General features: G+C 45.0%; 1 protein-coding gene across 1 annotated transcript in view; it reads right to left on the bottom strand.

Moving 5' to 3' along the window:
• The window catches only part of RIMKLA (ribosomal modification protein rimK like family member A), a 34242-nt gene extending 10389 nt beyond the window's left edge, over positions 1-23853 (bottom strand). The window contains exons 1-3 of the mRNA XM_028512849.2: positions 23573-23853; positions 7475-7705; positions 4273-4359 (exon numbers count right to left, since the gene is read on the bottom strand). Coding sequence (XP_028368650.1) covers positions 4273-4359; positions 7475-7705; positions 23573-23735 — 481 coding nt within the window. The 5' untranslated portion in view covers positions 23736-23853. The remainder of the gene's footprint in view (positions 1-4272; positions 4360-7474; positions 7706-23572) is intronic.
• Between the last annotated feature and the right edge of the window lie 3181 nt (positions 23854-27034).

The following is a 27034-nucleotide window of genomic DNA, read 5'->3' as shown; positions in this document are numbered from 1 at the left end:
TGGTGATAAAGATGCTCAGAAAACTCACTGAGTATGGCAAATGCATAAGAGAAGAAATGAAGTCTACACTAAATGAAATAAAGAAAAATCCACAGGGAACCAACGGTGAAGGGAAAGAAGCTGGGATTCAAATTAATGATTTGGAACATAAGGAAGAAATAAACATTAAACCAGAATAGAATGAAGAAACAAGAATTCCAAAAAAAAAAAAAAAAAAAAAAAAGAGGAGAGAAAGAGATGATTCTGGGACATCTCCAAAAGTGCCAACATCCAAATCATAGAGATGCCAGAAGGAAAAGAGGAAGAGCAAGAAATAGAATACATATTTGAAAAAATAATGAAAGAAAACTTCCCTAATTTGGCAAAAAAAAAAAAAAAATAGCTACACAAGTCCAGGAAGCACAGAGAGTTCCAAACAAGTTGGACCCAAAGAGGGCCACACCAAGACACATCATAATTAAAATGCCAAAGGTTAAAGATAAAGGGAGAATCTTAAAAGCAACAAGAGAAAAGAAGAGAGTTACCTACAAAGGAGTTCCCACAAGACTATCAGCTGATTTCTCAAAAGAAACTCTGCAGGCAAAAGAAGCTGGCAAAAAATATGCAAAGTCATGAAAAGCAGGGTCCTACAAATAAGATTGCTCTATCCAGCAAAGCTATCATTTATAATGGAAGGGCAGATAAAGTGCTTCCCAGACAATGTAAAGCTAAAGGAGTTCATCATTACCAAGTCCCTATTATATGAAATGTTAAAGGTACTTATTTAAGAAAAAGAAGATCAAAACTATGAACATTAAAATGACAACAAACTCACAACTATCAACAATTGAATCTAAAAAAACAAAACAAAAACAAACTAAGCAAACAACTAGAACAGGAATAGAATCATAGATGTGGAGATCATAGATAGGATTACAGTAGGGAGGGGGAAGGGGAAGAATAGGGAAAAAGGAACAGGGATTAAGAAGCATAATTGTTAGGTACAAAATAGACAGGGGGTGGTTAAGAATAGTATAGAAAATGGAGAAGCCAAAGAACTTACATGCACGAGCCATGGACTTGAACTAAGGGGTGGGGGGATTGCTGGAGGGAAGGGGAAAAAATTAGGACAACTGTAATAGCATAATCAATAAAATATATTTTAAAAAAGAAAGTGAAAAGACAACCTACAGAGTAGGGGAAAAACATGTTTAAGTTGTATGTCTGATAGGCTATAATAGTCAGAACATAATAACTCATTCTTAAAAATTCAACAATAAAAAGACGATCCAATTGAAAATGGACAAAGGACTTGAATAGACATTTCTCCAAAGAAGACATAAAAATGGCCAACAAGCACATGAAAAGATGTTCAACATCATTAGGCATTAAGGAAACATAAATAAAAACCACATTATATCCACTAAGATGGCTATCATAAAACAAATCAAGAATGAATGAAGGGAAGGAAGGAAGGAAAGAAATAAAGAAAAGGAAGGAAGGAAGGGAGGAAGGAAGGCAGGGAGGGTTGGGAAAATGTGGAGTCCTGGTGGAAATGTAAAATGGCATAACCAAAGTGGAAAATAGTTTGGCAGTTCCTCTAAAATTAAACATAGAATTACCACATGACCCAGAAATTCCACTCGTAGGTGTATACCCAAGAGAAATGAAAATGTGTGTTCACACAACAACCTATACATAACATGCATGGCAGCATTATTCACAGTAGCTACAAAACGGAAACAACCCCACTTCCATCCACTAATGAACAAAGTGTAGTATATCCCTGCAACAGAACAGTGAGTCATAAAAAGGAATAAAGTACTGATACATGCTGTGCCCTGGCTGGTGTGGCTCAGTGGGGTGAGTGCTGGTCTGTGAACCAAAAGGTCTCCAGTTCAGTCCCCAGTCAGGGCACATGCCTGGGTTGCGGGCCAGGTTCCCAGTTGTGGGCGTGGGAGGGGCAACCGATGGATGTATCTCTCGCACATAAATGTTTCTCTCCCTTTCTTTCTCCCTCCCTTCCCCTCTCCAAAAATAAATTTTAAAAAATGTTTTAAAAAAAGCACCGATATATGTTGCAATATAGATGACCCCTGAAAATATGCCAAGTCAAAGGAGCCAGACACAAAAGGCCACAAACTATATGATTCATTGATATGAAATGTCCCAAACAGGCAAATCCATAGAAACAGAAACCAGTTGCTTGCAGGGCGGTATGGGGGCAGCATGGAGGGGGATGGGTGAAGGTAGAAGAGGGTATGGGGGGGATAAATAGTAACGGGAAAAAATACAATAAAATAAAAATAGAAATAAAGAAAACTAAAAAACAAATTAAAAAGAAAGAAAAGAAAGTAGTTGCCTGGAAAGGACAATTGGGATGGACCCCTACTAGGTATGGGGTTTCTTTTTGAGGTGATGAAAATGTGCTGAAATTAGATAATGGAGATGGTTGTACCCAAGAGAGAATATACGAAATCCACTGAACTGTACTCTTCCAAACAGTGATTTTTTATGTAAATTTTATCTCAATTTTGAAAATGTTTAAAAACACTATGCATTCTACCTGATTTGTTTTTGCCTGTCTTGCCTTTCTACAATTCGAGCTCCTTGAGGGCAGCACTTTTTGTTTTGTTCCTTCCTGCATCCTCTGGAATAGCCCCTGGTACTCTGTAGGTCCTCGGTAAATATTAGGTGAGTTTCATGATGTATGTATCTCACCACAACCTCCTGGAGAGACACAGCGTTTTGGCACTGTCCCACACCCCCGAAGTGTTAAGAACCCACCTCGCCTCCCACACTCATTTTTCTCACTCCTCAAGGGGACCCCTCCACGCTCACAGGCTGCTGTGCTCACACCTGCTTCTGTTCGTTTGCTCAACTTGCTTCCTCCAGTTCAAATTCCACACTTGAACTGAAGTCTCTTTTTCTGCCCACGGAGCTTTCCCTGCCTCATGGCAGAGCTGGCCCTCCCTGTGTTCAGCGCCAGCAGGTGCCTCGTTGTGCCTGCTGCGGGGGCATCGCTCTGCAGTGCAACCGTCTCCCCTCTTCACCTCTGAGATCCTAGAGAGTGGTGACTGTCTAGTTCATTTCTACTGCACAGTCCCGTGTCCCAGGAACTGCTCAGCACGTGTCTGTTTAGGGTACATCCTTCTCCCTTCAGGTGCCCTAAGCATTTATTTATGCCACCTGGGTGACATCATGAGGTACCCGCTCACATATTGTAGGAGGGCTGCTTTCTGCCGCATCCGTCTTCCACACTTACTGAGTCCCTACTGTGTACTGAGCACTCAGTAGGCTTTACAGAGACAGAGGGGAACAGAGGGGACCTGGTCCCCCTGCCTCCCGAGCAGCCCACAGTCAGAAGGGGAAAAGACACATAACCCACAACTGTCATCAAGTGTAGTACTGGGCCAGAATCACGGACCAAGTGCCATGGACGCACGAAGGGAAGAGGAATTAATTTTGTCTGGAAGGGCAGGAAGGAGACCAGAGATGTGGAGGGAAAAGAAATGACATCTGGAGCTGGCCTTAAAGGGTGAGCAGAGCCCTGGCCAGTGTGACTGTGATGGCTGGGTGTCATCCTGCACACCAAAAGGTCATGGGTTTAATTCCTTGTCAGGGCACATGCCTAGGTTGCGGGTTCTGTCCCCACTCGGGCACGTGCAGGAGGCAATCGATTGATGTTTCTCTCTCACATTGACACTCCTCTCCCTCTTTCTTCCTCTCTTCCCCTCTCTCTGGAATCAATAAAAGAAAAAGGAAAAAAAAATAAGCAGAAATTCACTAGAGGGCAGAAGAAGACGGCATTCCCAGCAGAGGTTTCTGAGAGGAAGACATGTGGCCGCTGAAAGAGGAGTCCAGAATGGATCTGGGAGGGTCACGTGGACAGACAAGCTGCAAAGGAAGGTGGGGGCTCTTCATCCAGGCCCGTCTGTCAGTGCCATGAGGAGGAATGTGGACTTTGTCTAGTAGGCGGCGTAAGCACTTGAGAGGGTTTTTCAACAGAGAGTGACAAGAACAGAGCTGTTTCAGGGAACTTACTCCCCTAAAGGGACGGAGGATGCACTGGCAGTAGAGTTAGGGAGACTAGAGTAAAGTCAGGGCTCTGCCACCATCGTCCAGGGAAGGGATGGGAAGGGTGGGGACAGTGAGGAGAGGACAGATGTGAGGACTACACCGAAAGCGCCTCCAGGGGGAGCTCTGCTCCTCCCAGCAGTGCTTCTGCCAGGCCTGATGGGGGTCTTACTGGCAGAGCGGCAGCCCTAAAGGAAGCCCAGGAGCAGCACTAACCCTGGTGTCCTCGTGTGCTCTTCACCACGACCGGGTAGCCCAGGGGCTCAGCTTCATCAATCATCTTTGAAAAGTCTTCATGCCCACCTGCCAAGAAAAGGCGAAAGTCAGTGAAGGTAAGTCTGATGCTGGGGACGGGCAGCCCAGCACGGCACCCTCTGTGGGAATTCTTTCAAGGCCTCCTGCTTCTCTGATTAAAGCAATTTGAACCCATTCAGTCCGACAGGCATGCGCTGTGCACCTGTAACGTAAAAGGTGGGTGCAGACAGATAAGGAAACCAACATTTATCAAGGACTTCGATATGGCAAAGGCTTCATATGCTCTACTTCATGTGATCCTCATCATAATCCTATAGGCTGGGCAGGCATGTTTGCCTTGAAAATGGCTGCTGTAGGCAGAGTTCTAAGATGGGTCTGAAGATTCCTGCCTGCTGGTGCACATACCCAGTCTAATCCCCTCCCGTGAGTGTGGGAGGGGCCAGTAAATAGGATGGGGAAGCCTTCCCATGATCAGGTCTACTTTTAGTTAATCAAGGGAGGATAATTCCTGGTGGGCCTGGCCTAATTGGGGGAGCCCTTCCAATGAAGGTGAGATGTCAGAGACTCCCCTGCTGGCCCTGAAGAAGCAAGCTGCCATGTTGTACAGCAGGGAGGGTGGGCAATCTTGAGGAGCTGAGAATGGCCCTCGGTTGACAGCCAGCAAGAAAAGGGGACCCCAGTTCCTACAACTGCAAGGAACTAAATACCAACAACCAATGAGCTTGGAAGACGCCAGAGCTCAGGGGAGGCCACAGCCCAGCTGCCCCTTGGTTTCAGCCTGGTGATACCTGAGCAAAGAACCCAGCTGTGCTGTGGCTGCACTGCTGACCTACAGAGACCGAGAATGTAAGTAGGTGTTATTTTAAGACACTACGTGTTTAGCTGTTTGTTATATGGTGATAGAAAACCAAAACCGAAAGAAAACAAGCCTGGGGATTTGTCTCATCCAAAGTTAAGGCATGACTCACAGGCCTAAATTGGCTCCACTATACTCCTGCAAGTCTTTTAAAAACACGAATAGTAATGTGAATGAAAATCTTTCAAAATTGTTATTACAAACTTCACTAATTTCCTATCCTTTTGCACATGTGGGGGACCATTATTCTGCCTGCAGCTCATCAATTTTTGCAAAGGAAAATATCCTGGAATACTAATACCTGTTTTGATCACAAAAGTGCTAATGATTTTTTTTTTTTAGTGAAGAGGCATTGGAGATAACCAGGGGCATCTTCCAAAGAGGACGTTTTATAAGAAGGTAACTCCCAACCTCCTGACGCCTGCTGATGAATTTAACTCCTCTCTGCCCATTCTCTCTCCCTCCCCTTCCACTACAGTGAAAGAGGGTCCTTCTCATCGCAGGCCACTCCCACACCCGTGGTGCTTGGGCCACTTTCCCTCTCCCCTGCTCAGGAATCTTGCATCTTTAAGTGTCCCCTTCTAGACGGTGCCTCCCATCTCCCTGTTCCTAATTCCAACACCATGTTAAACATACTCAGTTCTGTCCCATCCTAAACGAACAACACCCCCCCCTCCCCCGTTCCCTGACACTGCCTCATCCCTTAACCATAACTTTGTATCCCTACAATCAAGCTCTTCAAAGGGGTTTCCGTTCCCTCACTTGCCCTTCATTTCCGCATCCTTGACAATTTGGCTTCTCTCCCCATCGCTACGCTGAAGCTGTCTTCGTTAAACTGCCTGTCGCTGAGCCCAACACACATGGCTCAGTGCTGCCGTTACTTGTTCTTTGAGAATCAATCAACACGTTTCCTGACACCTGCCTTCCTGGAATCTCTTTCACTGGCTTCTGTCATCTCCCTTTTACCTGTCACCTGTCCAGCTGCTCCTACTAGTCTCTTGTACAGGTTCCTCTTCCTTTACCTTTCCTAAAGGAGCCCCTCCTAAACCCTCTTTTATTAAATTTGATTTTTTTATTGTGGTAAAGTATATATAATAGAAAATTTATCATTTCAACCACTGAAGGTGTACAGTTCAGTCCTCTTCATTCTACACAGTCCCCCTGAGTAATCCTACCCACTCTTGTGACGTCACTTAACATAAGGAAGGCTTCCGATTACCCTTCCCTGGCCTACTCCTCCCTCAGGACCCCCAGATCCATTTATCCGCCACCTACTGAATGTTTTTACTTGCATATACTATAGATACTTCAAAGAGAACGTGTCCCAGGCTGAAATCTCCTCTCCCCGGCAATCCCGCACCCCCGACCCACCGGCCTGTCTCTCCTCTCCCGCGTTTCCAGTCTCAGTGAGTGTTTGCTTTCGCATCTGGTTGCCCAAACCAGAAACCAGACTCGCTCTCCATTCCCCTCCGTACCCCTCCTGTCCAGCCCACCAACATGCCTTATTATTTCTATTTCCTTCGTAATTCCTGAGTCTGTTGACTCATCTTCATTCTTACCATGGCTACGTTTGTTCAGACCAACACTGCTCTTTGAATGGTTTGAAAAGACTGCCACTACGTATCTTGTCTCTGCTTCTGTCTCATTCCTTCATAGTGTCACCAAAGTGGTATTCTGAACTCTGATGAGGCCACCTCCTTGCTTAAAGCCCAATAACTGGTGGTGTATGGCTACTCTTATCCCACTAGCCTTACATCTCAACTCGTCTCCCTTACGCTCTCCCAACTACTCGAAGTACCACCCACTGGGCAAGCTCTCCGCTTTGACTCCTCCCTTGCTTCACTTCTCCTGCCCCTTTAGCTGGGTAACTTCAGCTTTGTTGAGACATTATTTCTTTTGGGAAGGCTTCCTCAATATCTTCTAAATTCATTAGGAGTTCTCCTGTGTATCCCCTTACCACCTCACACTAACTGTTATCATGGCGCTTACGACACTGCACTGAACTTGCCTGTTCACTTGCTGTCCTCTGCCTCCGGCGAACTGGAATGCCTTGAGGCTGTAGTCCAGTGCCTGGTGTGGTGGTCGGCACATAGCGTGTGCCAGATACATATTTAATGAATGAATTGCAGACAGAAAGAAGCAAAGGCATTTCAGACAGAGGGAATGACCATGAAAAAGACTCAAGATGTTGAATTAAGATGAACAGCCCCACATGGAAAACCAACACACTCGAGAGCTACAAGGGAGAGAAAACATCGAGATGCCACCGGGAAAGAGAAACTCTAGCCTCATTTCAAGGACACTCACCGTAGGAGAAGGTATCTGGCATGGGGACCCCATGCCCAGCCAGCTCTTGGAAGGTCCAGAATTTGTTGATGCAGTTTAAGATGCTCTGTGGGCGGTTGACTAAGCGGCAGCCCAACTTCTCCAGGTGCCGCAGGACCGTGATGTCACTGTCTGACTGCAGCGACGGAGTGGACACGCGAACGAGCACCACATCCGGGAAGGTGGTGAGCGCCTTCTGGTTCAGCTGTAGGCCTGCAATTGAAGGACAGAAGTGAGCTCCGTGGTCCAGTCCCACCAGAGGAACTGGTTCCAACAGACTCTGCAAGACTGAACCTAGCAGGAAGACAGCCTGGCAAATGGCCCTGGATATCCTGTTGTAACGAGAAAGCTATGGTCAAGTCTGTGCTCCAAACAAATGGGCAGAGCGTGGCCATGAGGGAACACAAAAGAATGAAGAGGGGGACAAAAGGCAGCATATCAAGAATAATCCACATTAGAAGAATCTACAAGAGATTATATAATCCAGCACCTTCCTTCCTTATAGTACTAGTAATAGCATACTATTACTAAGCCAGGACATACTGGTTTAGTGACTTAGGAGGCTGGAAACTTAATGAAAAGGGAGCACTATAGCTCACTTAAGGGATCCTTACTACTTTCACTACTTTTTTAAGTGTAATGGTTGTAGACTTAACCATTAAAAGTCTATCTGAAATACTATATAAGCATTTAAATGATTTTCATAATTATAATGAATGTGAAAATGTCAATGTTAATCGAAGAAAACAGCGTGCAAAGTTAAAAATACAAGTTAGAAAAAGCTAAAAGGAAATATCCCAACACTCTAACAGTGGATAATGAGATTACACATGATTTCCTATTTTATAATTATTTGTATTTTCCAAAATGTCTCCAAGTGCACATTACATTCATAACAAAAAAAACTTTAAAAAATCAATTCAATATTAAAACCAGAAGACATCCAAAGACTATTGATCCAGATAGCAAGAGGACTTGAACCTGTATTGCACTGGATAAACTGGGGGTATTCCCTTGAAGTGAGGACTTGTTAGGACTTGTTAGTGAGGACCAGGCCCTGCCTGGTTTTAGGAGCTGTAACCCCCCCATGCATGGCTAAGGCTGAGTGAGCAACCTTCAGACCAGAAGCCAGTAAGGAGATAAAAGCTTATCTCCCTGTCAGGGGGGGGTCACTTCTGCTCCTTTTACTTCACCCTGCCTGGCCCCCAATGCTTGATCGGTAGCCAATGATGGGTAAGATTCCCCAAGGGGGGTACGACCTAAGACAGGTATGATCACGTGGAGGCCCCAGGGAAGGACTTGGGGGGCTATAGCAAAAGGGGGTGATGGACCCTTGCCCCTCGGCTTTGACATAGCCTGAGTCCTCATTGTGTCTGTGAGAAGTCTCCTAATCTCTTGGCTACCTTACTTCCCCTGCCTGATTTAAGCCTGAAACAATGCCTTAAGCCTGAAACAATGCTGGTGGTGGGTGCCGCCCTGTATTAGAAAGGGCGGGTTCTCTAAGGTGATCAGACCTAAGAAAGCATATGTAAAATCCTGTGAAACCTGCTTTGTTTAGAATGCTCTCAATTAACTGATAAGAGTCTGAGCAAGAAGTGAGTTTGTTCCTCAAAGTTTTACGGCTCTTTAGCTATCTGACCCTGACTCAAAATAGGCCCTCAGAGTTCTTTGTATGTTTGATTCTTACTGCCTGATAATGATTGATGAGCTTTACCTGTATTCTTGTGCAAAATGAACCCAATAAAAGCCTGTCAAGGCAAGGGTCAGGGCGTTCTCCTCTTGAGAGAGTGGCCAGGCCATTCCGAGATGCTCTCCCCTTGAGAGAGTAGCCGTGCCATCCCTTTTCCTCCACAGGACTCGGTAGTCCATGTGAATTTGTCTCGTGTCTCATCCATAATGCCGTGGACACTGCAGGCCGGTGTCTGCATCAAGGACTCACAGGAACGGGAGTGTGGTCTTCAAGTACCTGTACGGTATCCACCGAGAAGAGCTATTTGGCTTGTCTTCTAGGACCCCGACAGATGGAGCCAGCCATGGCTGTCTATGTCTGGTTACTTCTGTACTGCCAGCCCCTAGAACAGTGCCTGGTGCGTGATAGGCACTTGATGTTTGTTGAATTGTACAGAAGCTACAGGGAGATAGATTTGGGATCAGCAAAAGGGATGCTCTTCTAGTGACTTGGGATGGAATGAACTGAAGCTTAGTGGTCACCTGAGCACAGCTCAGAAGGAATGCAGGGGTCAGATAAGCTCACAGCAACCTGCTCGGTCTCTTCCGACCTCGATGACCTATGGTGTGTATTACTGTAGGTAGTTATCTAGGCATCTACGGTGCCCCAAGCATCTGGGGGTGGAATGATGGAGACGTGAAAGGGGATGTGTGGAATAAAGAGAACTGAGTTCAGGGAATAACTTTGTCTGCCTTAGAGAACCTTACGGGGGTTTCCAAGATGCTCTAAAAAAACCTTTGAAACACAGTTTCAGAACCATCTTATAGGGTTTAACCTAAAGCATCTTCTATTTCATAAGTGAATTCTACACAAGTTCATAATTCCAAGAAAACAAAAGGTGCTAATGAAATTACTATTTCTCCATCGGGGCATGAATAATAGTAATACAAAAACAACAAGCAAAATGAAATAAAATGAAAGCAAGCAAAACAAAAACACAAAAGTACAGTATAGATCAACCTTGCACAGTTTCCCCCCCCATTTCCAGGAAATATTTCACCACTTTGAAAAAGGGAGTAGGTGTGATCATTAAGAGAAATTGTTTTTTGTACTTCTTCTGATAGTGTAAACCCAAGGAACTGGAATATAATCCTCATGGATGATTTATAAAGAGCATTCAGGTCATCTTCACTTTGCCATCAGAAAATAGTACCATTTACATATACCTTTTCCGTTGCCTCTTACAGGCCCTGTGGGAAATAATATGAAAGGAGAAAAAAAAAGCAAGCCCTACATAGTATCCTCAAAATTGACAGGAGAGCAAGAAAAGTATTCGAGTTGATGCAAATGGTGAGGAAATACAGAACACTCAGGGAAAAAAGCAACAGCCCAGGACAACGTTACAGAATGAGATAATATATTTTAAAAATGCTTTGAAACTATAAAACGCTGTACATAGTACGTAAGGCACTGGCATTAGCATTGCACAGACATTCTACTAAGCAAGGTAGGACAACTGATGGAGGCTGGTACCACCTGATGAGAAAAATGGCTTTGCAACAGAAAAGGGAGCTAGAGAAATGAGAAGCAGCAGAGACACCTGGCTTTTAGATCCCAACACGAGACCACAGACAGACAGGTACTCTTCCAAATGCAAAGTAAAAAGAATTCAATCATTTCTGGAAATACCAACCACAAGTGGACAGAGACAGCTCAGCTTCGACAAGCAGATTCACATATACCTAGGAAGTCTTACCAGGACTTCATCTCTCTTCTCCAAAGGTAAATCTTTGGGCCTGGCTCATTCCAACTGAAGCCTTTAATAAATGAAGAATGGAATGGGTTAAAGTGTAGCTGAAATGGCTCTACCAAACAATTAAGACAGGTCTGGGCTCTGACCGTGCTGGCTGTCCAGCTCTGTGCAGAGGGACACGGCAGGTTTAGGGATACAGTGCTCATACAACCAGTTACTTCTCTGCCCAGTGACACAGCTCCAGCATTCTTGCTTTGGGCAACTTCACTTGGCCCCTGTTCATTCCCATCCTCTGCTGTCTAAACTTAGTTTATGCCACAATTTCTAGAGGCAGTAGACAAGAGGCTGACACTCACTGGGGCTTCAGCATGGACAGCAGTTCCACACAGGCATGACCAATAACAACTGAGGTATAAGGCTAGCCCTTGGCAAACCCGTCAGTGAATTTTGAGACCTTCAACCACTTAAGTAATCACACTCCCTCTCTTCATGAATCTCTCTCCTGAGGAAAGGACCTGATAAACTTAATACAGGATGGACCTTAGTGTGTCACCCTTCCCAGGATCCTTACCATTTCCTCTGTAATCTACAGGCTTCAAGCCAAGAGAATTAAGAACTGATGCAAGACCTCAGGGAGGGGAGGGCTCTGCTTGGCCGCCAGGGAATGGAAGGAAACCCCTCCCCAGTGAGAGGCTCATGCCCTCAAATCACAAGGGATTTCATGAGCGTAAGAGTGGTCATGCTCTCGGCATCACCTTGAACTAGAGAGCAGGGCAGGGTGAAGGGAGTTACTTCTGGGATATTTACTATTTAGTCTCAATAACATTTTCTCCATATTACTTCTAAAAAGAATAATCTACTTTCATGGGTAATTATGTTCTGATTTCCTTTTGAACTCTCTATTATCTATATTTGGGAATATTTTAATGTAATAAAAACAAGATAGAAAATGCATAACTTTGCCCAAAGAATTGAGCCTATTTTCTAATCTATATATCAGATTAAGTTAATTCTACAAAACTAGACTTCTGTATTTGTATGTACAATAGCAAAGAATTGTACTCTATAATACCAAGAAATGGCTTTAGAAATAAGCAAACCATTATTGCAAAGTAGAGCTCTAAATATTAAAAGACATTCTCAAAAAATTTTTTTAATTAAAAATTTTTTTTAAAAATTAAAAAATATTCTTGCCCTGGCTGGTGTGGCTCAATGGACTGGGCTCTGGTCTACAAACCGGAAGGTCGCAGGTTTGATTCCTGGCTGGCGCACATGCCTGGGTTGCAGGCCAGGTCCCCAGTTGGGGGTGTGTGAGAGACAACCAATCCACATTCCTTTTGCACATTTTTCTCTCCTTCTCTTTCTCCTTCCCTTCCCTTATTTCTAAAAATAGATAAATAAAATCTTTAAAAAAAACTATTCTCAACCATTCATATCAAAGAGGGAAAAGAAGCAAGGATAATAAAAGGTGCAGTCAATAAATCCGAACCTGGCTAGCGTTTTTATTGAGCATCTGTTGTGTTTTCAGTACTTTGCTAAGAACTTTCACATTTATTATCCCATTTAAATTACAGATGTCTTATAATATGGATCCCTGCAATAGATCTGACTGCAAAAGTTTTTGCTTTTATACAGAACTGATACACAATAGGTCACTACCCTTTCAACCTGTGCACGCACAGCACTAATTTACGTGTACACACACACATCCTTAGCTTCACAAAGAAAACTTCAAAACTAAACTGGTTTTCACTCTGGCTGGTGTGGCTCAGTTGGTTGAGTGCTGGCTGGTGAACTGAAAGGTCACCAGTTCAATTCCTAGTCAGGGCACCTGCCTGGGTGGTGGGCCAGGTGCCTGGTTGGGGGTGTATATGAAGGCAACTGATTGGTATTTCTCTCTCTCTTTCTCTCTCCCCTCCCCTCTCTCTAAAATATAAACAAAATCTTAAAAAAACAAACAAAACAAAACCCCAAATGGCTTTCTAGTATGTCAGAAAAAACCCCCCACAAAAAACAAACAAAAAAAAACCCCTCATGTACAAAGCAAGGAGCAGAAACAAGAAGACAGCAGGAACCGTAGCATGAGCACAGGCAAGGACCTCAGTCATGGCAGCTTTTAGAATCACTGTGTTAGCAGGATCGGGTAACAACAGTGGCTGGCAGTGAAGCTCTGAAAGTTGTCAGGAAGGAATCAATAGTACAAATAAGGTAAGTGGATAACCCATTAAGGGCTTCACGTTATGTTGTGTTGAGGGAGATGTGTCGTCTGAAACACGATCTCACTCCTCTCGAGTTCCAGGTTTTCCCTCGGGTCTGTCCACCCTACCCTCGGCATCTTCTCATTAGGAAATTCATCTTCTCATAAGGAAGCCCTTTTTATTCTTATCAAGTACATGCCCCGCTCTTTTAAAGTTCTTTGTTACAATGCCCAAAGAAATCTCACCTCTACCTCATTAAAACCCACAGTGATTTTGTGGCCACTTTCTCTCTCCATCAACTGCTATTTTGAGGTTGTTTAATTCAAGGCAACCGTTACTGAACTGTTGGAATGAGTCAGACATGCTATTGAGCAGGCATACAAAGACGAGCCAGGTAAAAGACGAGCCAGGTAGTCTCTGCCTACCATGAGCATGCAGTCTCCTTATGGAGAAATGTACATACACAAATATTCATCCATCCATTCATTCATTCATTCACTCACTCAGCATACATTTGCTGTTGCATGCATTCATTCAGCCAAAATTTACTTAGCACCTACTTTGGACCAAGGCAGTGTTAGTTTGGGTTTCCCCAGAAGCACCCCCAGAGGTGAGGACTAAAGAGCAGGAGGTTTACTATTATGGTGGTTAATATCAGGACACACTGTTATCAGAGTAGAGAAGAGGCAATAAAGGGTGTGCTATCAAGTGAGTGAACTCCTTGGCCGCTGGGTCTTAGTCCTGCTGTGCAACAGTAAGAAATGGTTCGGTGCACACACCTCAGTCATCCCACCGAGGGGTGGGCAGCCTGGCGAGTTAGAATTTTAATACAGCAGCTCAGCGGTGGAGCGCTGCTCCAGGGGCGTGGTATTATATCCGGGGGCCCTTCTGCCTTGCCAAGCATCTGTAGGCTAAGGGGGCTCCTGTGACAGGAAACGCCCTCAGGCAGAGACTCGGGTGCTGATGATTAGAAGTGGGACCTCGTCAAGTGATAAGGGCAAAAGGGACCTGTACGGACCACTGATAGCTAAGGAACAGGCATCCTCTTAAGGGCTAGGAATGGGGGTTAAGGAATGTGAATGAAACGGACTATATTCCCTGGAATTTAAGGAAGACAACATGGTAGCTCTGAGGAATGGCTTGATGACCTCTGCGGAGTGCCTGGGGGTCAAGGATTATCCTTCTGGTTTGGGCAGGGGTGGGGAGAGGAGGGGCCTTTCTCAGCAGGAAGTGCTGGAGGGAGCAGTGGATGATCTCCTCTGAGGGCGAATCAAGGGAGGCTTCGGAAAGATGTTGACTCACGGTGCCCCGGGCTCAGAAGAAATGTGTAAAAGTAATAAATGCATAATGTCTACCTCTCAGAGACAAATCAATAGGAACAGCATGGCATCTTATAAGCACCGAGCTGAGGGATATCTCAGGGCTAACCTATTTTTAAAGGCATTTCAAGAAGTCGACACAACATGAGATGAAAGACAATTATGGCAGAGTGGCCTCCAAGTCAGAGACTTGACGTAATTCCTTGCTGTCATTTAACAGCTGGGCAAGACACAAAAATCTCTCTGGGTCTGTTTCCTCTTCTGTAAAATGGAAGGGTCCCAGAGCTTGGAAACCACACTCCCAAACCCCACCCTCTCCCCTCCCCACCTCTCCAACTGGATCTTTCTTACAACCATGAAGCAAATCTCATCAAGCCCTTCATCCCTCTGCCATCAGTCACCCAAGACTCCAGTCTCCAAAGCCACAGACACATAATTCCCCTGAACTCTAAGCTGCACCTGGCTCTGACCCTGCCTTTACTACCCCCACCAGCCCCTCCTTCCCATCTCCACTGTGCCCTTGGAGACTCAATGGGCAGCAAATCCATTATCTTTAACCTTTTCAGTGAGTGTTCCCTTCACCCTCTCTTTTTGGGTCCCACTGAACCCCGGCGCTCCCCAGTAACAAACACTGCTTCCCCAGCAGCCCTCCCAAATTGTGGCTGTTTTCTCTCCCTGGCACTCGGGATTACTGGGCTGAGAGACAGGAGAGATGTGCTCCTTGCTCCTCACTGTGACTTCAAGAACATTCTCCTTCCCTCCCCCTGAAGCAGCCAGCCTGACTCATCAGAATGCGCAGCATCCCACCTGTGCAAGCCAGCTAAGGACCCCAGCCTCTTCCCTCTGCCCTTGCAGCCCTAGCTCCTGACTCACTGATCCCCCCACGCCATGACAAATACTGAAAATTCTGGTATCTGCGTGGAAATTCTTCTGATGCCCAGGCTTCTCCCCTTGACCTGTTTTTCTCCAAGGGCCTTGCCCACTACCCCACTTCAGCCACCCCTTTCAGTTATATTCTAGACTTAACACACTCATCATAATTCCAGTCTCCAACCACTGTCTCCTATCTGTCTAGCTCCTCCCTCTAGTAACCCAACTCCAGACGCACTTGGACCCTGCCGGTGACCACCCTGCACGGATACCTCCTCTTTCTACTGTCCTCACCCTCTTCGTACCCTCTTTCCCTCCTGCCCCATTTAAGTTCCATGGACATGTGCTGTAACATAAACCCTTGATTCCTGTGTCTGTGTCTTGCTTGGCTAAATCACAGCCCTGGTTAGACTGGCCCAACTTTCCTGCCTCCTTTGTGCACCCTCCTGTGCAGCGGAACCTATCTGGATGGAAAACACACAAGCCTGCCGACTGGTCCCAAGGGCATCCTCGTTGCCGCATGGCAGGTGTTGTATTTCCCTAGTCTGTTCACTCTCCCACAACCCTACACAACTTTTCAGTTTCAAATTTTCTTGTCTCTTCTTGTCTCAAACCTTACTACTTCCTCCCTCCTTCTCATTCTCACTCTTCCTATTTCAATGAGAAAAACCAAAGCAATCAGAAAAGGACTTCTCCATCAGCTCCCACGATCACATCTACTTCCGTGCCTGTGTCTGTGCCATACAGGCTACCACCTTTTTCATTATAACGGCTAAGGTATCCTCACTCCTAGCCGAGGCCAACTCCTTTAAACATGCAATCAATCCCAACCCCTCTCGTCCACTTAAGGCACGGCTCCAGCAATTCACACCTTTCCTACATCGTCAGCTTCTCTCTTTCTACTGGATTACTCACGCCAGCATACAACATGCTGCTATTTCTCCTGTCTCTAAGAAAGGCCTCTCTCCCTTTGAGTTAAGTCTGTCGGCCCAAGCTGCTATAACCGAGTCCTACGCACTGGGTGGCATAAACAACAGACATTTATTTCTCACAGTCCTGGAGACGGACATCTGCCATCGGGATGCCGGCATGGCTGAGTTCTGGTGAGAGCCCTCTCCTGGTTTGCAGAGAAGACAGCCGCCTCCTTGCTGTGTCCTCACATGGCAGAGAGAGAGCAAGCTGTCTGGTCTCTTCTTCTAAGGGTGCTAATCCCGTCATAAGAACCCTTACCTCATGACCTCATCTAAGCCTAATTTTCCCCCAAAGGATCCATCTCTAAATATCATCACATTGGAGATTTAGTCCATAGCAAACTATTCAACCTATTTTTCACTTTCCCTTTGTAACAAAACTCCTAAGACACCCTGTACAATTGCTGTTTCTGTCACTGCACTAAAACTACTCTTATCAGAGTCCCTAATGCGAAATCCACATGGCTAAATCCAATGGTCAATTCTTATTCCTCATTTGACTTGGTCTACCAGCAACATTTGACACAGTCAGATCACATCTCCTTCTTGAAATACCTTGGCCATTTGGCTTCCAGGATACCACTCTCCTGGATTCCTTCACTTCCTTTACTCCGGAGTCTTCGCTGCTTCCCCCTTCTCTCCCTGACCACAAACAATGCGACGCACCAGAGCTCAGTCCTTGGACCTCTTCTGTTTCCTACCCACAGTCCCTCCCTTGAGAGGGATAAGGAGCTATTCCTCCTTCTGGTAGATCTGGGCCAGGGCTTTCCCCTGAACCCCGATCAGCACGATCAACTGCCTACTTGACATTTCCACTCGGATGTTTCATAGGCACCACAGACTGAGTTCTGATGCTCTCCATCGGCTCAAACCCACTCCTCTCACATCCTGCCCACACCAGGTAATGGCAAGCTGTATTCTTCCAGCTCCTCAGGCTGAACATTTGGCAGTCCTCCTTGACTAGTCTGTCCTGCACACCCAACATCTAATCCAGTAGGCAAATCCTGACGACTTTGTCTTCAAATTATATATGAAATCCAGTCACTTTTCACCTCCTCCCCTGCACTCATTCTAGTCCCGCAGCCCTCGTCTCTCTCCTGAATTGTAGCAAACACTTCCTAAGCAATGTCTCCTTTTCGGCCCTTGCTGCCATCAGTCTATTCTCGACACCGTGTTCAGAATGACTCTGCCTGTGCACATAAGTCAGGTCATGTCACTCCTCTGCTCAAAACCCTTCAGTGATGCCCAGCTCATCCAGAGCAAAAGTCAAAGTCCTTCCATGACCCACAAGGCCTATATATCTGCTTCCTGTGCATCCCCACCCCTCCCACCTCCTCTTCTAATGCTTGTCCCTTGGCTCGCTTGGCTCTGGCCCCACGGGTCTCCTTGCTATTCCCTCTTGCCTAGACTACTCTACTCCCAGATATCTAAATGGCTTGCTCTCTCACTTTTTTCAGATCTTTACTTGAACATCATCTTCTGGGTGAGGACCACGCCAGCCATTTTATCTAAAATTGCAATCCCCTCTCCGACTCCAGAAACCTGCTCTCCCCCTTCCCTGCTTTTTTCCTCGTTAGTCCTTTTTCACCAACATATATATTTTACTTACCTTGTTTCAATTCTATAATATCTCCTCCATCTAGAATGTAATCTACTCGAGAGACAAGAATTTCTGCCTGTTTTGTTCTGGTGCCCAGAACAGTATCTTACGCAGAGTATAGGCGGTCCACAGATATCTGTCGACCAAACGAATAATGAAATCATAATGAGGGTAGAGACTGTGTCTGTTCTTACTCTCCTCTGTATCTCCAGTCCCTACCATAGCGCCTGGCACAGAGTAAGCACTCAGTATTTGTTGCCTGAAATAAGTAAATGAATAGGATTGTTGTGAAAATTAAGACACAAAAAAGATATTAAAGCACCAATAATAGTTATAGGAATGAAAAATCATTATTCCTCTTAGTACCTCAGTGCAAAGCAACCTAAATTGAATCCTTTCTCACAGTGAAGTCCTTGAGTTTCTTTTTAATAGTGAAGGATCACATAGAAGAATTACAAACATGTTATAGGCTTTTGTTAAGACAACATAAAGCCCTAATAAGGTGGCGTGTTTCGGGGAAGTGAGGAAGGTGGCCAGGGAGGGGCTGGAGTGAGGCGATGCCAGCATGGACATACCTGAATGTCCCTGCTAGTAAGGGGAGTGACTAGGAGATGTGGATGGGTGGGGATGACACGGACCTCTTGATGGAGGCTCTACCCGTTCCACCCGGCAGCCCTAACAACTTCGGCGGGGGTGTTATGGTAGCTACAGCAGGTGGTTCAGAAATCTATAAATAGGGCTTTGAATTCCACCAAGGATCTCAACCTATTCTAGTTCTAGAACTCTCCCCAACACAGTTCATGAAGTGTCCCTAAAAACCATTAGAAAGCTAAACATAAAATACATATCCTCCAAACCCCCTTTAGTCCTTGAGGTCAACCCACAGGTACAAGCGCGGACCCATGGGGTAAAGCATATCCAATCAGTGCTCATGTCAGTTTGGAAACATGACATGGTAGGTGCTTCCGCCTGCTCTGACCTTTCCACTAGTGCTGCATGGTAGCTTATTCAGACTACAGGGTGTCGGGCACTGACCTTTAGGAAGGCCTGATGTTAAAGCTGATGTCTGAGCACAAAGGTGAGTGTGGTACCCGTACTGTTACTGCCTTCTTGCACAACAACAGCAGCCCACCCTTTCTCCATGACTTTTGAGAGGCTGCAGTAAGACCATTTCCTCATATAAATGTAGTTGGCTTCCTCCTGACCCAAACCTTTGACTTACTCAGCTGATTACAACAAAGAACCACGGAACAGAATCCCAGAACACCTTAACCTGAAGAACCTGACCTAGAAACTGCCCGATGGTCACCAGATTTGGGCTCTGAAAGTAAAGGGAAGGAATGCTGAATCATTCTGCTCGACAGAGACAAGCTATAACATACCCTGATTTCCAGGTCAAACTTATTTTTTTCTGTCTTGGTATCTGTCCCTGAGTTCGTGACTATACTTGCTTTTTGGGACAGTTAATTGTAAAGACCTGTGGGTGGTCAAAGAACTTAATTTGCACTAATGACTCTGTCCTCATATAATGGCTCATCACAAAAACATTTACACATCCAATCGTGATCTCCCAGACACAGAAGCTAATTACAGCAAAGTCTCATATATTTCAAATCACCCTTTAAGTCACTTCACTCAGTCATCCAACAAACATAACTGGAATGATGATAGAAAATACATTTGAGAAATCCCTAATCACTTAGTGGGAAAGAGAAAAATAAACTTTGTAAATAGAAAAATTACAATAAAATATGATGAATGCTACTTTAAAAGGTATGCGCAATGCTATTTGGCAGCAGATGAAAGAGGGAGACTGCTTGGGGCAGGGTTGGGAGTTCAAGGAAGACTTTATGGAAATGAGTGACTTGAACTGGATATGAAGGATGAATAAAAGTTTATCATGTGGGAGGAAGCTGGACCAGATGGGCATCTTCTGGCAGAGCAAACTTCAGTGCAAGGGGCAGGGTGAAGTCAGGGGAGGCTGATGCGTGGGGAGGCGTGGAAGAGAGGAAACAGAAGTTCTGGTTCTGCTAAGTCCTTATTGATGTTTCTGAGTTGCTATGTAAAGAGAACCTAGACTTAGCACACAATAGACACTATAGGTATGTGTGTGTGTATATATATATATATATGATCTCCCTTTGGCTATTATTATGTGCATTTTGGTGCCACAATCACCACCATTTCATCCCCAGGGTTGAGAATAATTAATAAACATTTGTTGAATGAATGAAAGAACTTGAGGCTTCTAAGAAGCAAATGAAGATGGACATGATTCTCATGATGCTCCACCCAGCAGAAAGGTGAAGGGCAGTGTTTTCTGCAGGATTGCTTCAGTCACTTGAAGGTCATTCCACTTTTTCTAGTAGTCTCCCCACCCAAATCTGCGCTGAGGAGGGTAGATCACTGGGTTAAAAACAATAATAATCACAAAACCCTGCATTTGCATAGCACGTTCAGTTTACTTGTATTATCTTTAAAATAACTATATTTTTTTTAATGCAAAACTTTTAATCTCTTGTCTGAATCCTATTTCCAGATACCATCTGAAATTCTTTCTCTGGATTTGGGCCTTTGCAAGCTCAGGAAAGTATTTAAGCAACTTCCTGACGCACTGACTCCTTCATCTACTCCTTTACCAAAACCAAGAAGGAACAGAAAGAAAGAAAGGTAGGAAGATTTTGTAAAGGTGGTACATTAGCTTCCTAAACTATAAAACTGCTTTGCAAAGGCACTATCTAGCTTCAATTTATTGTAATTCAATTTGGTCAAATTCCACATCTGCTGAGAAAAGTACTGCAGGTTGCAGATGTCCCGAAGCACACTTATTCCATAACACGGGGCTGGGAACTAGGACATCAAGTTTTTAACGTGGGTTTGCTGCTAACTAGCTGGATGACACTGAGCAAGTTATTTTATTTCTTTGATCATCAGGTTCTTCATCTGTAAAATGAGGGGGTGAGAACGGATGATCTGAGAGTCCTTCTCAGCTCTCACATGCTATAATTCTGAAACGGGGAACAGCATGCATGTCATGATAACCATCTATTTCTGTATTTCAGAGACAGTGAGTGCTAGCGTTTTTTTTCAAGAGAGATATTTTGGCTCAGCAAATCGCCAAGGGTTTTCTATAGTTTGACTGCAGAAGAAACTGGGAAATAGAGACCATAATCTTTATTTATTAAAAAATGTTTCAGAACCTATTATGCACACACACGGCACTTGTCTAGTCACTACTACAACACTGAACAAAGCAAACGAGTTTACTCTTCTCAGGGAATTCTCTTGCTTGGGCTTTAATCAATCCACTGCACAACAAGTAAGTCATTTTAATGCTTTAGATGGCAGAAATAATTATCTAACAAGTTTGTTTTATGTGTTACAATATGTGTATGGCTATCTCTGAACTAGCAAAAAATCAAAAATGCATAAAAAATACATGTTTTTAATTTCTCAGTTGACTAGGCAAATAACCATGTACATTTTGTTGTAGTTTAAAAAGAAGTAACTCCTGCCCTGCCTGGGATGGGTCAGTTGATTGAGCACTGGCCTGCAAACCAAAGGGCCGTGGGTCTGATTCCCAGTCAGGGCACATGCCTGGGTGGAGGGCCAGGTTCCCCAGCGGGGGATGTGCTAGAGGCAACTACACACTGATGTTTCTCTCCCTTTTTCCCTCCTTCCCCCTCTCTCTAAAAATAAATAAATAAATAAACAAACAATCTTTTAAAAAAGTAACTCCTGGTTCATGAATTGATTGAAATACACATGAATTCAGTAAAATTTTGAGAGGGTTTAAATGTTTCCTGTAGCTCTAGAATTTAATTTTCTCTTTTCCCAGGGTTAATTCATTAAAATGGGACTTTAGATATAAGAGAGAGCATTTTTCTACTCTTTCATAGCATGTGTCTATAACAGGAACATGTGGAATTTTGGTTACTGTATCTAAAAAAGGCATCATTACCCTGGCCAGGTGGGTCAGTTGATTGGAGCATCATCCTGTACACCAAAAGGTTGCAAGTTCGATCCCTGGTGGGGACACTATGGGAGGCGAATTGATGTTTCCCTCTCATATTGATGTTTGTTTTTCTCTCTCTTATCAATAAACATATCCTTGGGTGATGATTAAAAAAAATTTAAAGGCATCATGACAAGTTATAAATAAATAAATGGAAGAACAAACAAACCAGCCTTGGGGTTGAAAGATACATGTACTAGGTCCAGATCAGTAACAGCCAAACCTTGGTTCTTGAACCTCTCCCACCTTGAACAAATTGCTTCTTGAACAGCCTTCCAGAAAGAATTAAGTTCGAGAACCAAGGTTTCATTTAACTATGGCACTGACAGAAATTCAGAGCTGGAGGAAACTTAGACCATGATTTTATAAACTAGAAACCTGAGATCCAAAGACATAAAGTGACTTGGCCAAGGCAAAGTCATATACTTGTTAGCAGCAAAGCTAGTAAGAATCCAGGTCTGCAGATTCCCTGTTCAGGAATTTAGTTCTATATTAACTAACTGAGAGTTACAGCAAGTCAAGGATAGAGAGATGGCAGCACCCTTTATGGTTGATGGGTGCTGTTTTAGACTAACTGTAAGACATCTAATGTTTCTAGTATATTTCTCCACTAGGCTATACAATCTGATGTTACTTATGAAGGATTTAGATAAATTTTTGGATGAAACATCTAGGACAGATACATTCCACTAAGAAACAGGTCATATTCAAAATCTCATATGTAAGTAGCCAGTTCAGAATTTGGAATCCTTTTCCTCCACCAAAGAGGAGTAACAAATTACGAGTTATTTAGGTAAGTACGTTTGAAATAATTTGAATGGTATCCCAAGAAGCACCCTTAATTGGACTCAAACACTTTTTAGTCTTAGACCCTCTTCTGAAGTGGCTGCAAGGTAGGAAGGAATTCTCCAACGATGGATTCCTAAGTCAGAGACTGCGTGCATTAAGAATAATTAAAAATACCTAAAACCACAATGAACCTTCTGAGGTTAAGGTCACAGATGATAACCATGTCTTGCTCAAAAAAATCTCTTGGACATAGCAGTGAAGAAATAAGTGAGACTAAAATGGTCTGTACCTGAATCTTGGCTTTTCTGGAATCAGAATTCAACATTTTTAGGGTGGAGGATGAGCTTAAAGAAAACCTATCAAAGATCTATTAACCCACTTTACACTCCAGAGGTGACTCCAATCTTTCTCAGATTTCTTCCCATATGTAAGATCCTAGATTGGGAATAATATTCTATGTAGTGCATTACTGACGCTTACATACTCCTGAAAAAGTTTTAAAACACTCATCTTAATGGCAATTTTTAAAATATAACGTGGGCTTCTATAAATCTAAACTGACAGGGTATCGATGCAAGCAGAATTTGCAAATTTGGGACTAGCAGATTGATTTTCCTCGGACCTCCAGGCGGCTTCAGGTAAATTTGAGTTCCTCCTAAAACAAAGTCCCCTAACTCCCACTCTCAAACCTTGGCCTCTGGGCAGATGCTGGTGGTCAAAAAAACTCTCAAGGTTTGGAACTATCTCCAACCCAAAAAGGTCTCGTGGGCGAGGGAGGCTGGTTTCGGCGACCCCAAGGAGACTTGTCTGGGGGAGGCCCGGGGGCGCGCAAACACGAGCCGGCTCTCGGGCATCCCGGCGCGCCTCCCCGCCCTCCCGGGGCCCGCCTCACTCACCGAGGTGGCCGCCGATGACGGTGACGGCGATCTGGTCCATGAACACCGCCCGGAAGCGCACGTCCTGCTCGGAGCAGCGCTGCTGGAGGGCGCGCAGGATTTGCACCTGCGGGTAGTCCTCGCGGATGCGCCGGTCCGTCAGGAACCAGAGCTGGGAGCACATGGCGGCCAGGACAGCGGCGCCCGGCGGGCGCGGACCCTCTTGGCTCCCCGGGCCACTAGCTCGGGCTAGCAGGCGGTCGCGCGCCGCGCCTCCGCTCCCGCCGGTGCGCCAGGCGCCTCTGCAGCCCTGACCTAGCGAATCTGCCGGCCACTAAGCGCCGCCGCCGGCCCGGGCAGCCAATCAGCGCGCGGCGGCGGGCGCGGGCCGGCCGCGCGGCCAGCTGCAGAGGCGGCCTGCGGTGCCGGGGGAGGGGTGGCGGTGCCGGCGGCCTGCGGCTGCCAGGAGCAGGGATGCTGGCGGGGCTCCGGGTCCTGGGGGCCTGGAAACCGCGGGTGGGCGAAGGTGAGGCTGGGAGAGGGCATCCTGCCCTGGACCCTGGTGGGCGTGGCGCTGCCTGTTGGGGTGGGGCGGCTGGAGTGGGAGGGGCGGGACGGCGTCTGGGTGGGTTGGAGCGGGTGGCCTCGCTGACGGACTAACGGTGCGCAGCGAGATGTGTCCCAAAGAACACGAGCACCGGGGGCTGGAGTGAACGGTGGCACCCTACAAAGACCGGGCAGGGCCTCGGAGACATCCCAAAGTGGACTCGAGCCTGGCGAAGGTCACCTGGTTAGGCCCCCTGTTGGACCCTCGCCTAGCAATTCTCTGCCCAAATACTGGTCTGGGCCTGGAGGTGGGGGTTGACAGGGAGGTGGGTTTAGCTGTCTCCCGCTCAGGTAGTTTGAAGATGTATTTCTCAGGGTCTCAGATTGTCTTACACTGGACACCTCCTCCTAGTGTGCAGCAGTCCTGGGCCTGTAGAACCTCAACGTGATGAATACGTAGATCTGAGACTCCTTTTTTAGTCAAATGGACCACTGAGTCATCTTTAAACACCATCCTTGGTCCTAGCCAATTGCAAATTCTGCCTGCAAACAACGTTTGAAGCCAGATTTTTCTTTCTAAATAACTGCAAGACTGAAGCTAGCCATCTTTTGAGATTGCATTTGTTCTTCCAGCTCATTAAAATATGTTGATTTCTTCTTCTTTTTTTTTTCTTTTTTTGGCTTAGGAAAGCAAGAGTAATTTCAAGGCAGGCCCAGCAATGACAGCTTAGAAATGAGGTAAGCTGTCCAAGTAAGATAGAGGCTTCACTGTAAAGTAAACACAATGTAGGTGCATGCATTTACCCACTAGATGTGCCTTTGGAAAAGTTCTGTCTAAACAGAATTTCAAAATTTAATTCTTTTTCAAGAGAAGTAAAGCCTTTTATGTTACAAAATTTTACACCCCCCCCAACCATGAATGTATTTTCTTAAAGTAACAGTAACCTAGTGCCCTATGGATTAGTAACTTGCAAAACTCTCTTTTAACCACAGATCCACTTGGACTCTAGAGGCTCTATCTTCTACATGGATCATTTCCTTGATGTCCCATTGTATGTATTTCCTTAACCCTGATGCTTCCTGCTGAGTTTCTGCTGTATCATATGTAGGAAAGTTGCTTATAACTTGTTTTCATAGTAATCTACACAGACTAGAATGTTTGTCACATGCAAATGGCTACCAAGATCCCCACAATGCAGGCTTGAGGACACTAGGGTCTGAGGATCCAGATGTGATAATCATTTCCTCACTGTCTTCCCTGTCCCTCCCTAGGAGGTTGCCACCGCCTCTGATCTCCCTTTTCTAGGATGGGTGACAAGTGAGGAGGTGACACAGTGACATATGCAGTTAGGAAATGGCTACAGCGGTATAGGATAATGTTTTGTTATATTATTGAAATTCCTCAAGAACAGAGGCACTATCCCAGGTATAGGATTATTTTCTAAAATGTATTACTTTATGTAATATTTCTCCATAAATGATGTCCAAATGCAGGTTTCACCCTGACATCTGAGCTGCAGCAGTGTAAAAGGATGCTGTCCTGCCATCACCTCAGTATCCCCAAAGCTAAACTCATTCTTTTCCCCTCCATTCCAGATTCAGCTGTCTTCAACAATAAGGAAAATGTATTATCTCATGTAACAAGAAAGCTAAGGGTAGGGCAACTGTAGAATTAGTTCATTTAACAGCTCGGTAACATGATCAGGGACGCAGATTTTTTTCCATCCTTTTCCTCTGACGTCCCAAGGCCAGTGTTCCGATAGTTAAAAATGGCTGACCCAGTTCTAACTGACGTATGCATACACCCAACATTCCCACGTGTCTCTTTTTATTAGCAAGGAAAACCTATCTATGAAGCCCTCAGGCAGACTTCCCACGCTCTCTCACATCTAAATCAGTCACCAGCAAAAAGTAAAAAACAGTCATGAGTGGCTTTAATTATGATTCACCCCCTGTGACTGGGAATTAGAATCTCCTCCCCAAGCACATGTAGAGTTAGGGGGATACCTGGGCAAAGTTGGGGTTCTCTTAAGAGGAATAGAGGAAGAATAGTTGTTGGGAAGGTGAACAGTAGTGTTTGGTACAGGTGGTAATAAAGTAAATGTATCAGTCAGAATAAGCCAGGTTGGGCTGTGGAAATAAGTGATTCCAGAGATTTATAACAACAAAGTTTGTTTTTTGTTTTTTTTTTTCCTCAAAATACCTCTATGATCACTGTAGGTCAGCTTGGCTGTATTCTAGATTGTCTTTATGCTGGCACCTAAGCTGATAAAGCAGCCTTTATTTGGAACAATGTTGGTATCATGGAAGAGGAACCATATACTGGCTGCTGATACATCTTCCTGGAATCTGTATGTGTTAGATCTGTTCATATATTCTTGGTCAGAACAAGGTCACCTGGACAGGTCTGATATCAGTGGCATGGAGAAGTATAATCCTTCTCTAGGAAGGGCAGCAAAAATTTGTGAAATTTTATGACCAACAATATCATTTACCAAAACTGAGGACCAGAAATAGCCAAATCCTGCCCTGGCTGGGTGGCTCAGTTGGTTGGAGTGTCATCCTGTACACCAAAGGGTTGTGGGTTTGATCCCTGGTCAGGCAAATTGCCTCTGGGAAGCCGATTGATGTCTGTTCTCCCTCTCTCTCTCTCTCTCTCTCTCTCTCTCTCTCTCTCTCTCCCTCACTCTCTCTCAAATTAATAAACATATCCTCGGGTAATGATTTAAAAAATTCTGCCGTGCTAATCACTTGTCCTCTCTGTGGGGTTACTGAGGGAACTCTACACAAGGAAGACATTGGAATAGAAACTAAAGGATCATTTTATTCATAGCTGAGCTAGTACCCAATAACTTCTAGAACAGAACCCTGCCAAAGACCGAGTTTACATGGCTTAGGTTGAAGACTGAGATGAAGCTTCCTTATTCCCTGCTCCCC

The sequence above is a fragment of the Phyllostomus discolor genome, chromosome 5 (assembly GCF_004126475.2).
Source record: "Phyllostomus discolor isolate MPI-MPIP mPhyDis1 chromosome 5, mPhyDis1.pri.v3, whole genome shotgun sequence".
Classification (NCBI taxonomy): domain Eukaryota; kingdom Metazoa; phylum Chordata; class Mammalia; order Chiroptera; family Phyllostomidae; genus Phyllostomus; species Phyllostomus discolor.
Note: the sequence above shows the minus strand (reverse complement) of the source record. Positions and strands in the feature narration are given on the sequence as shown.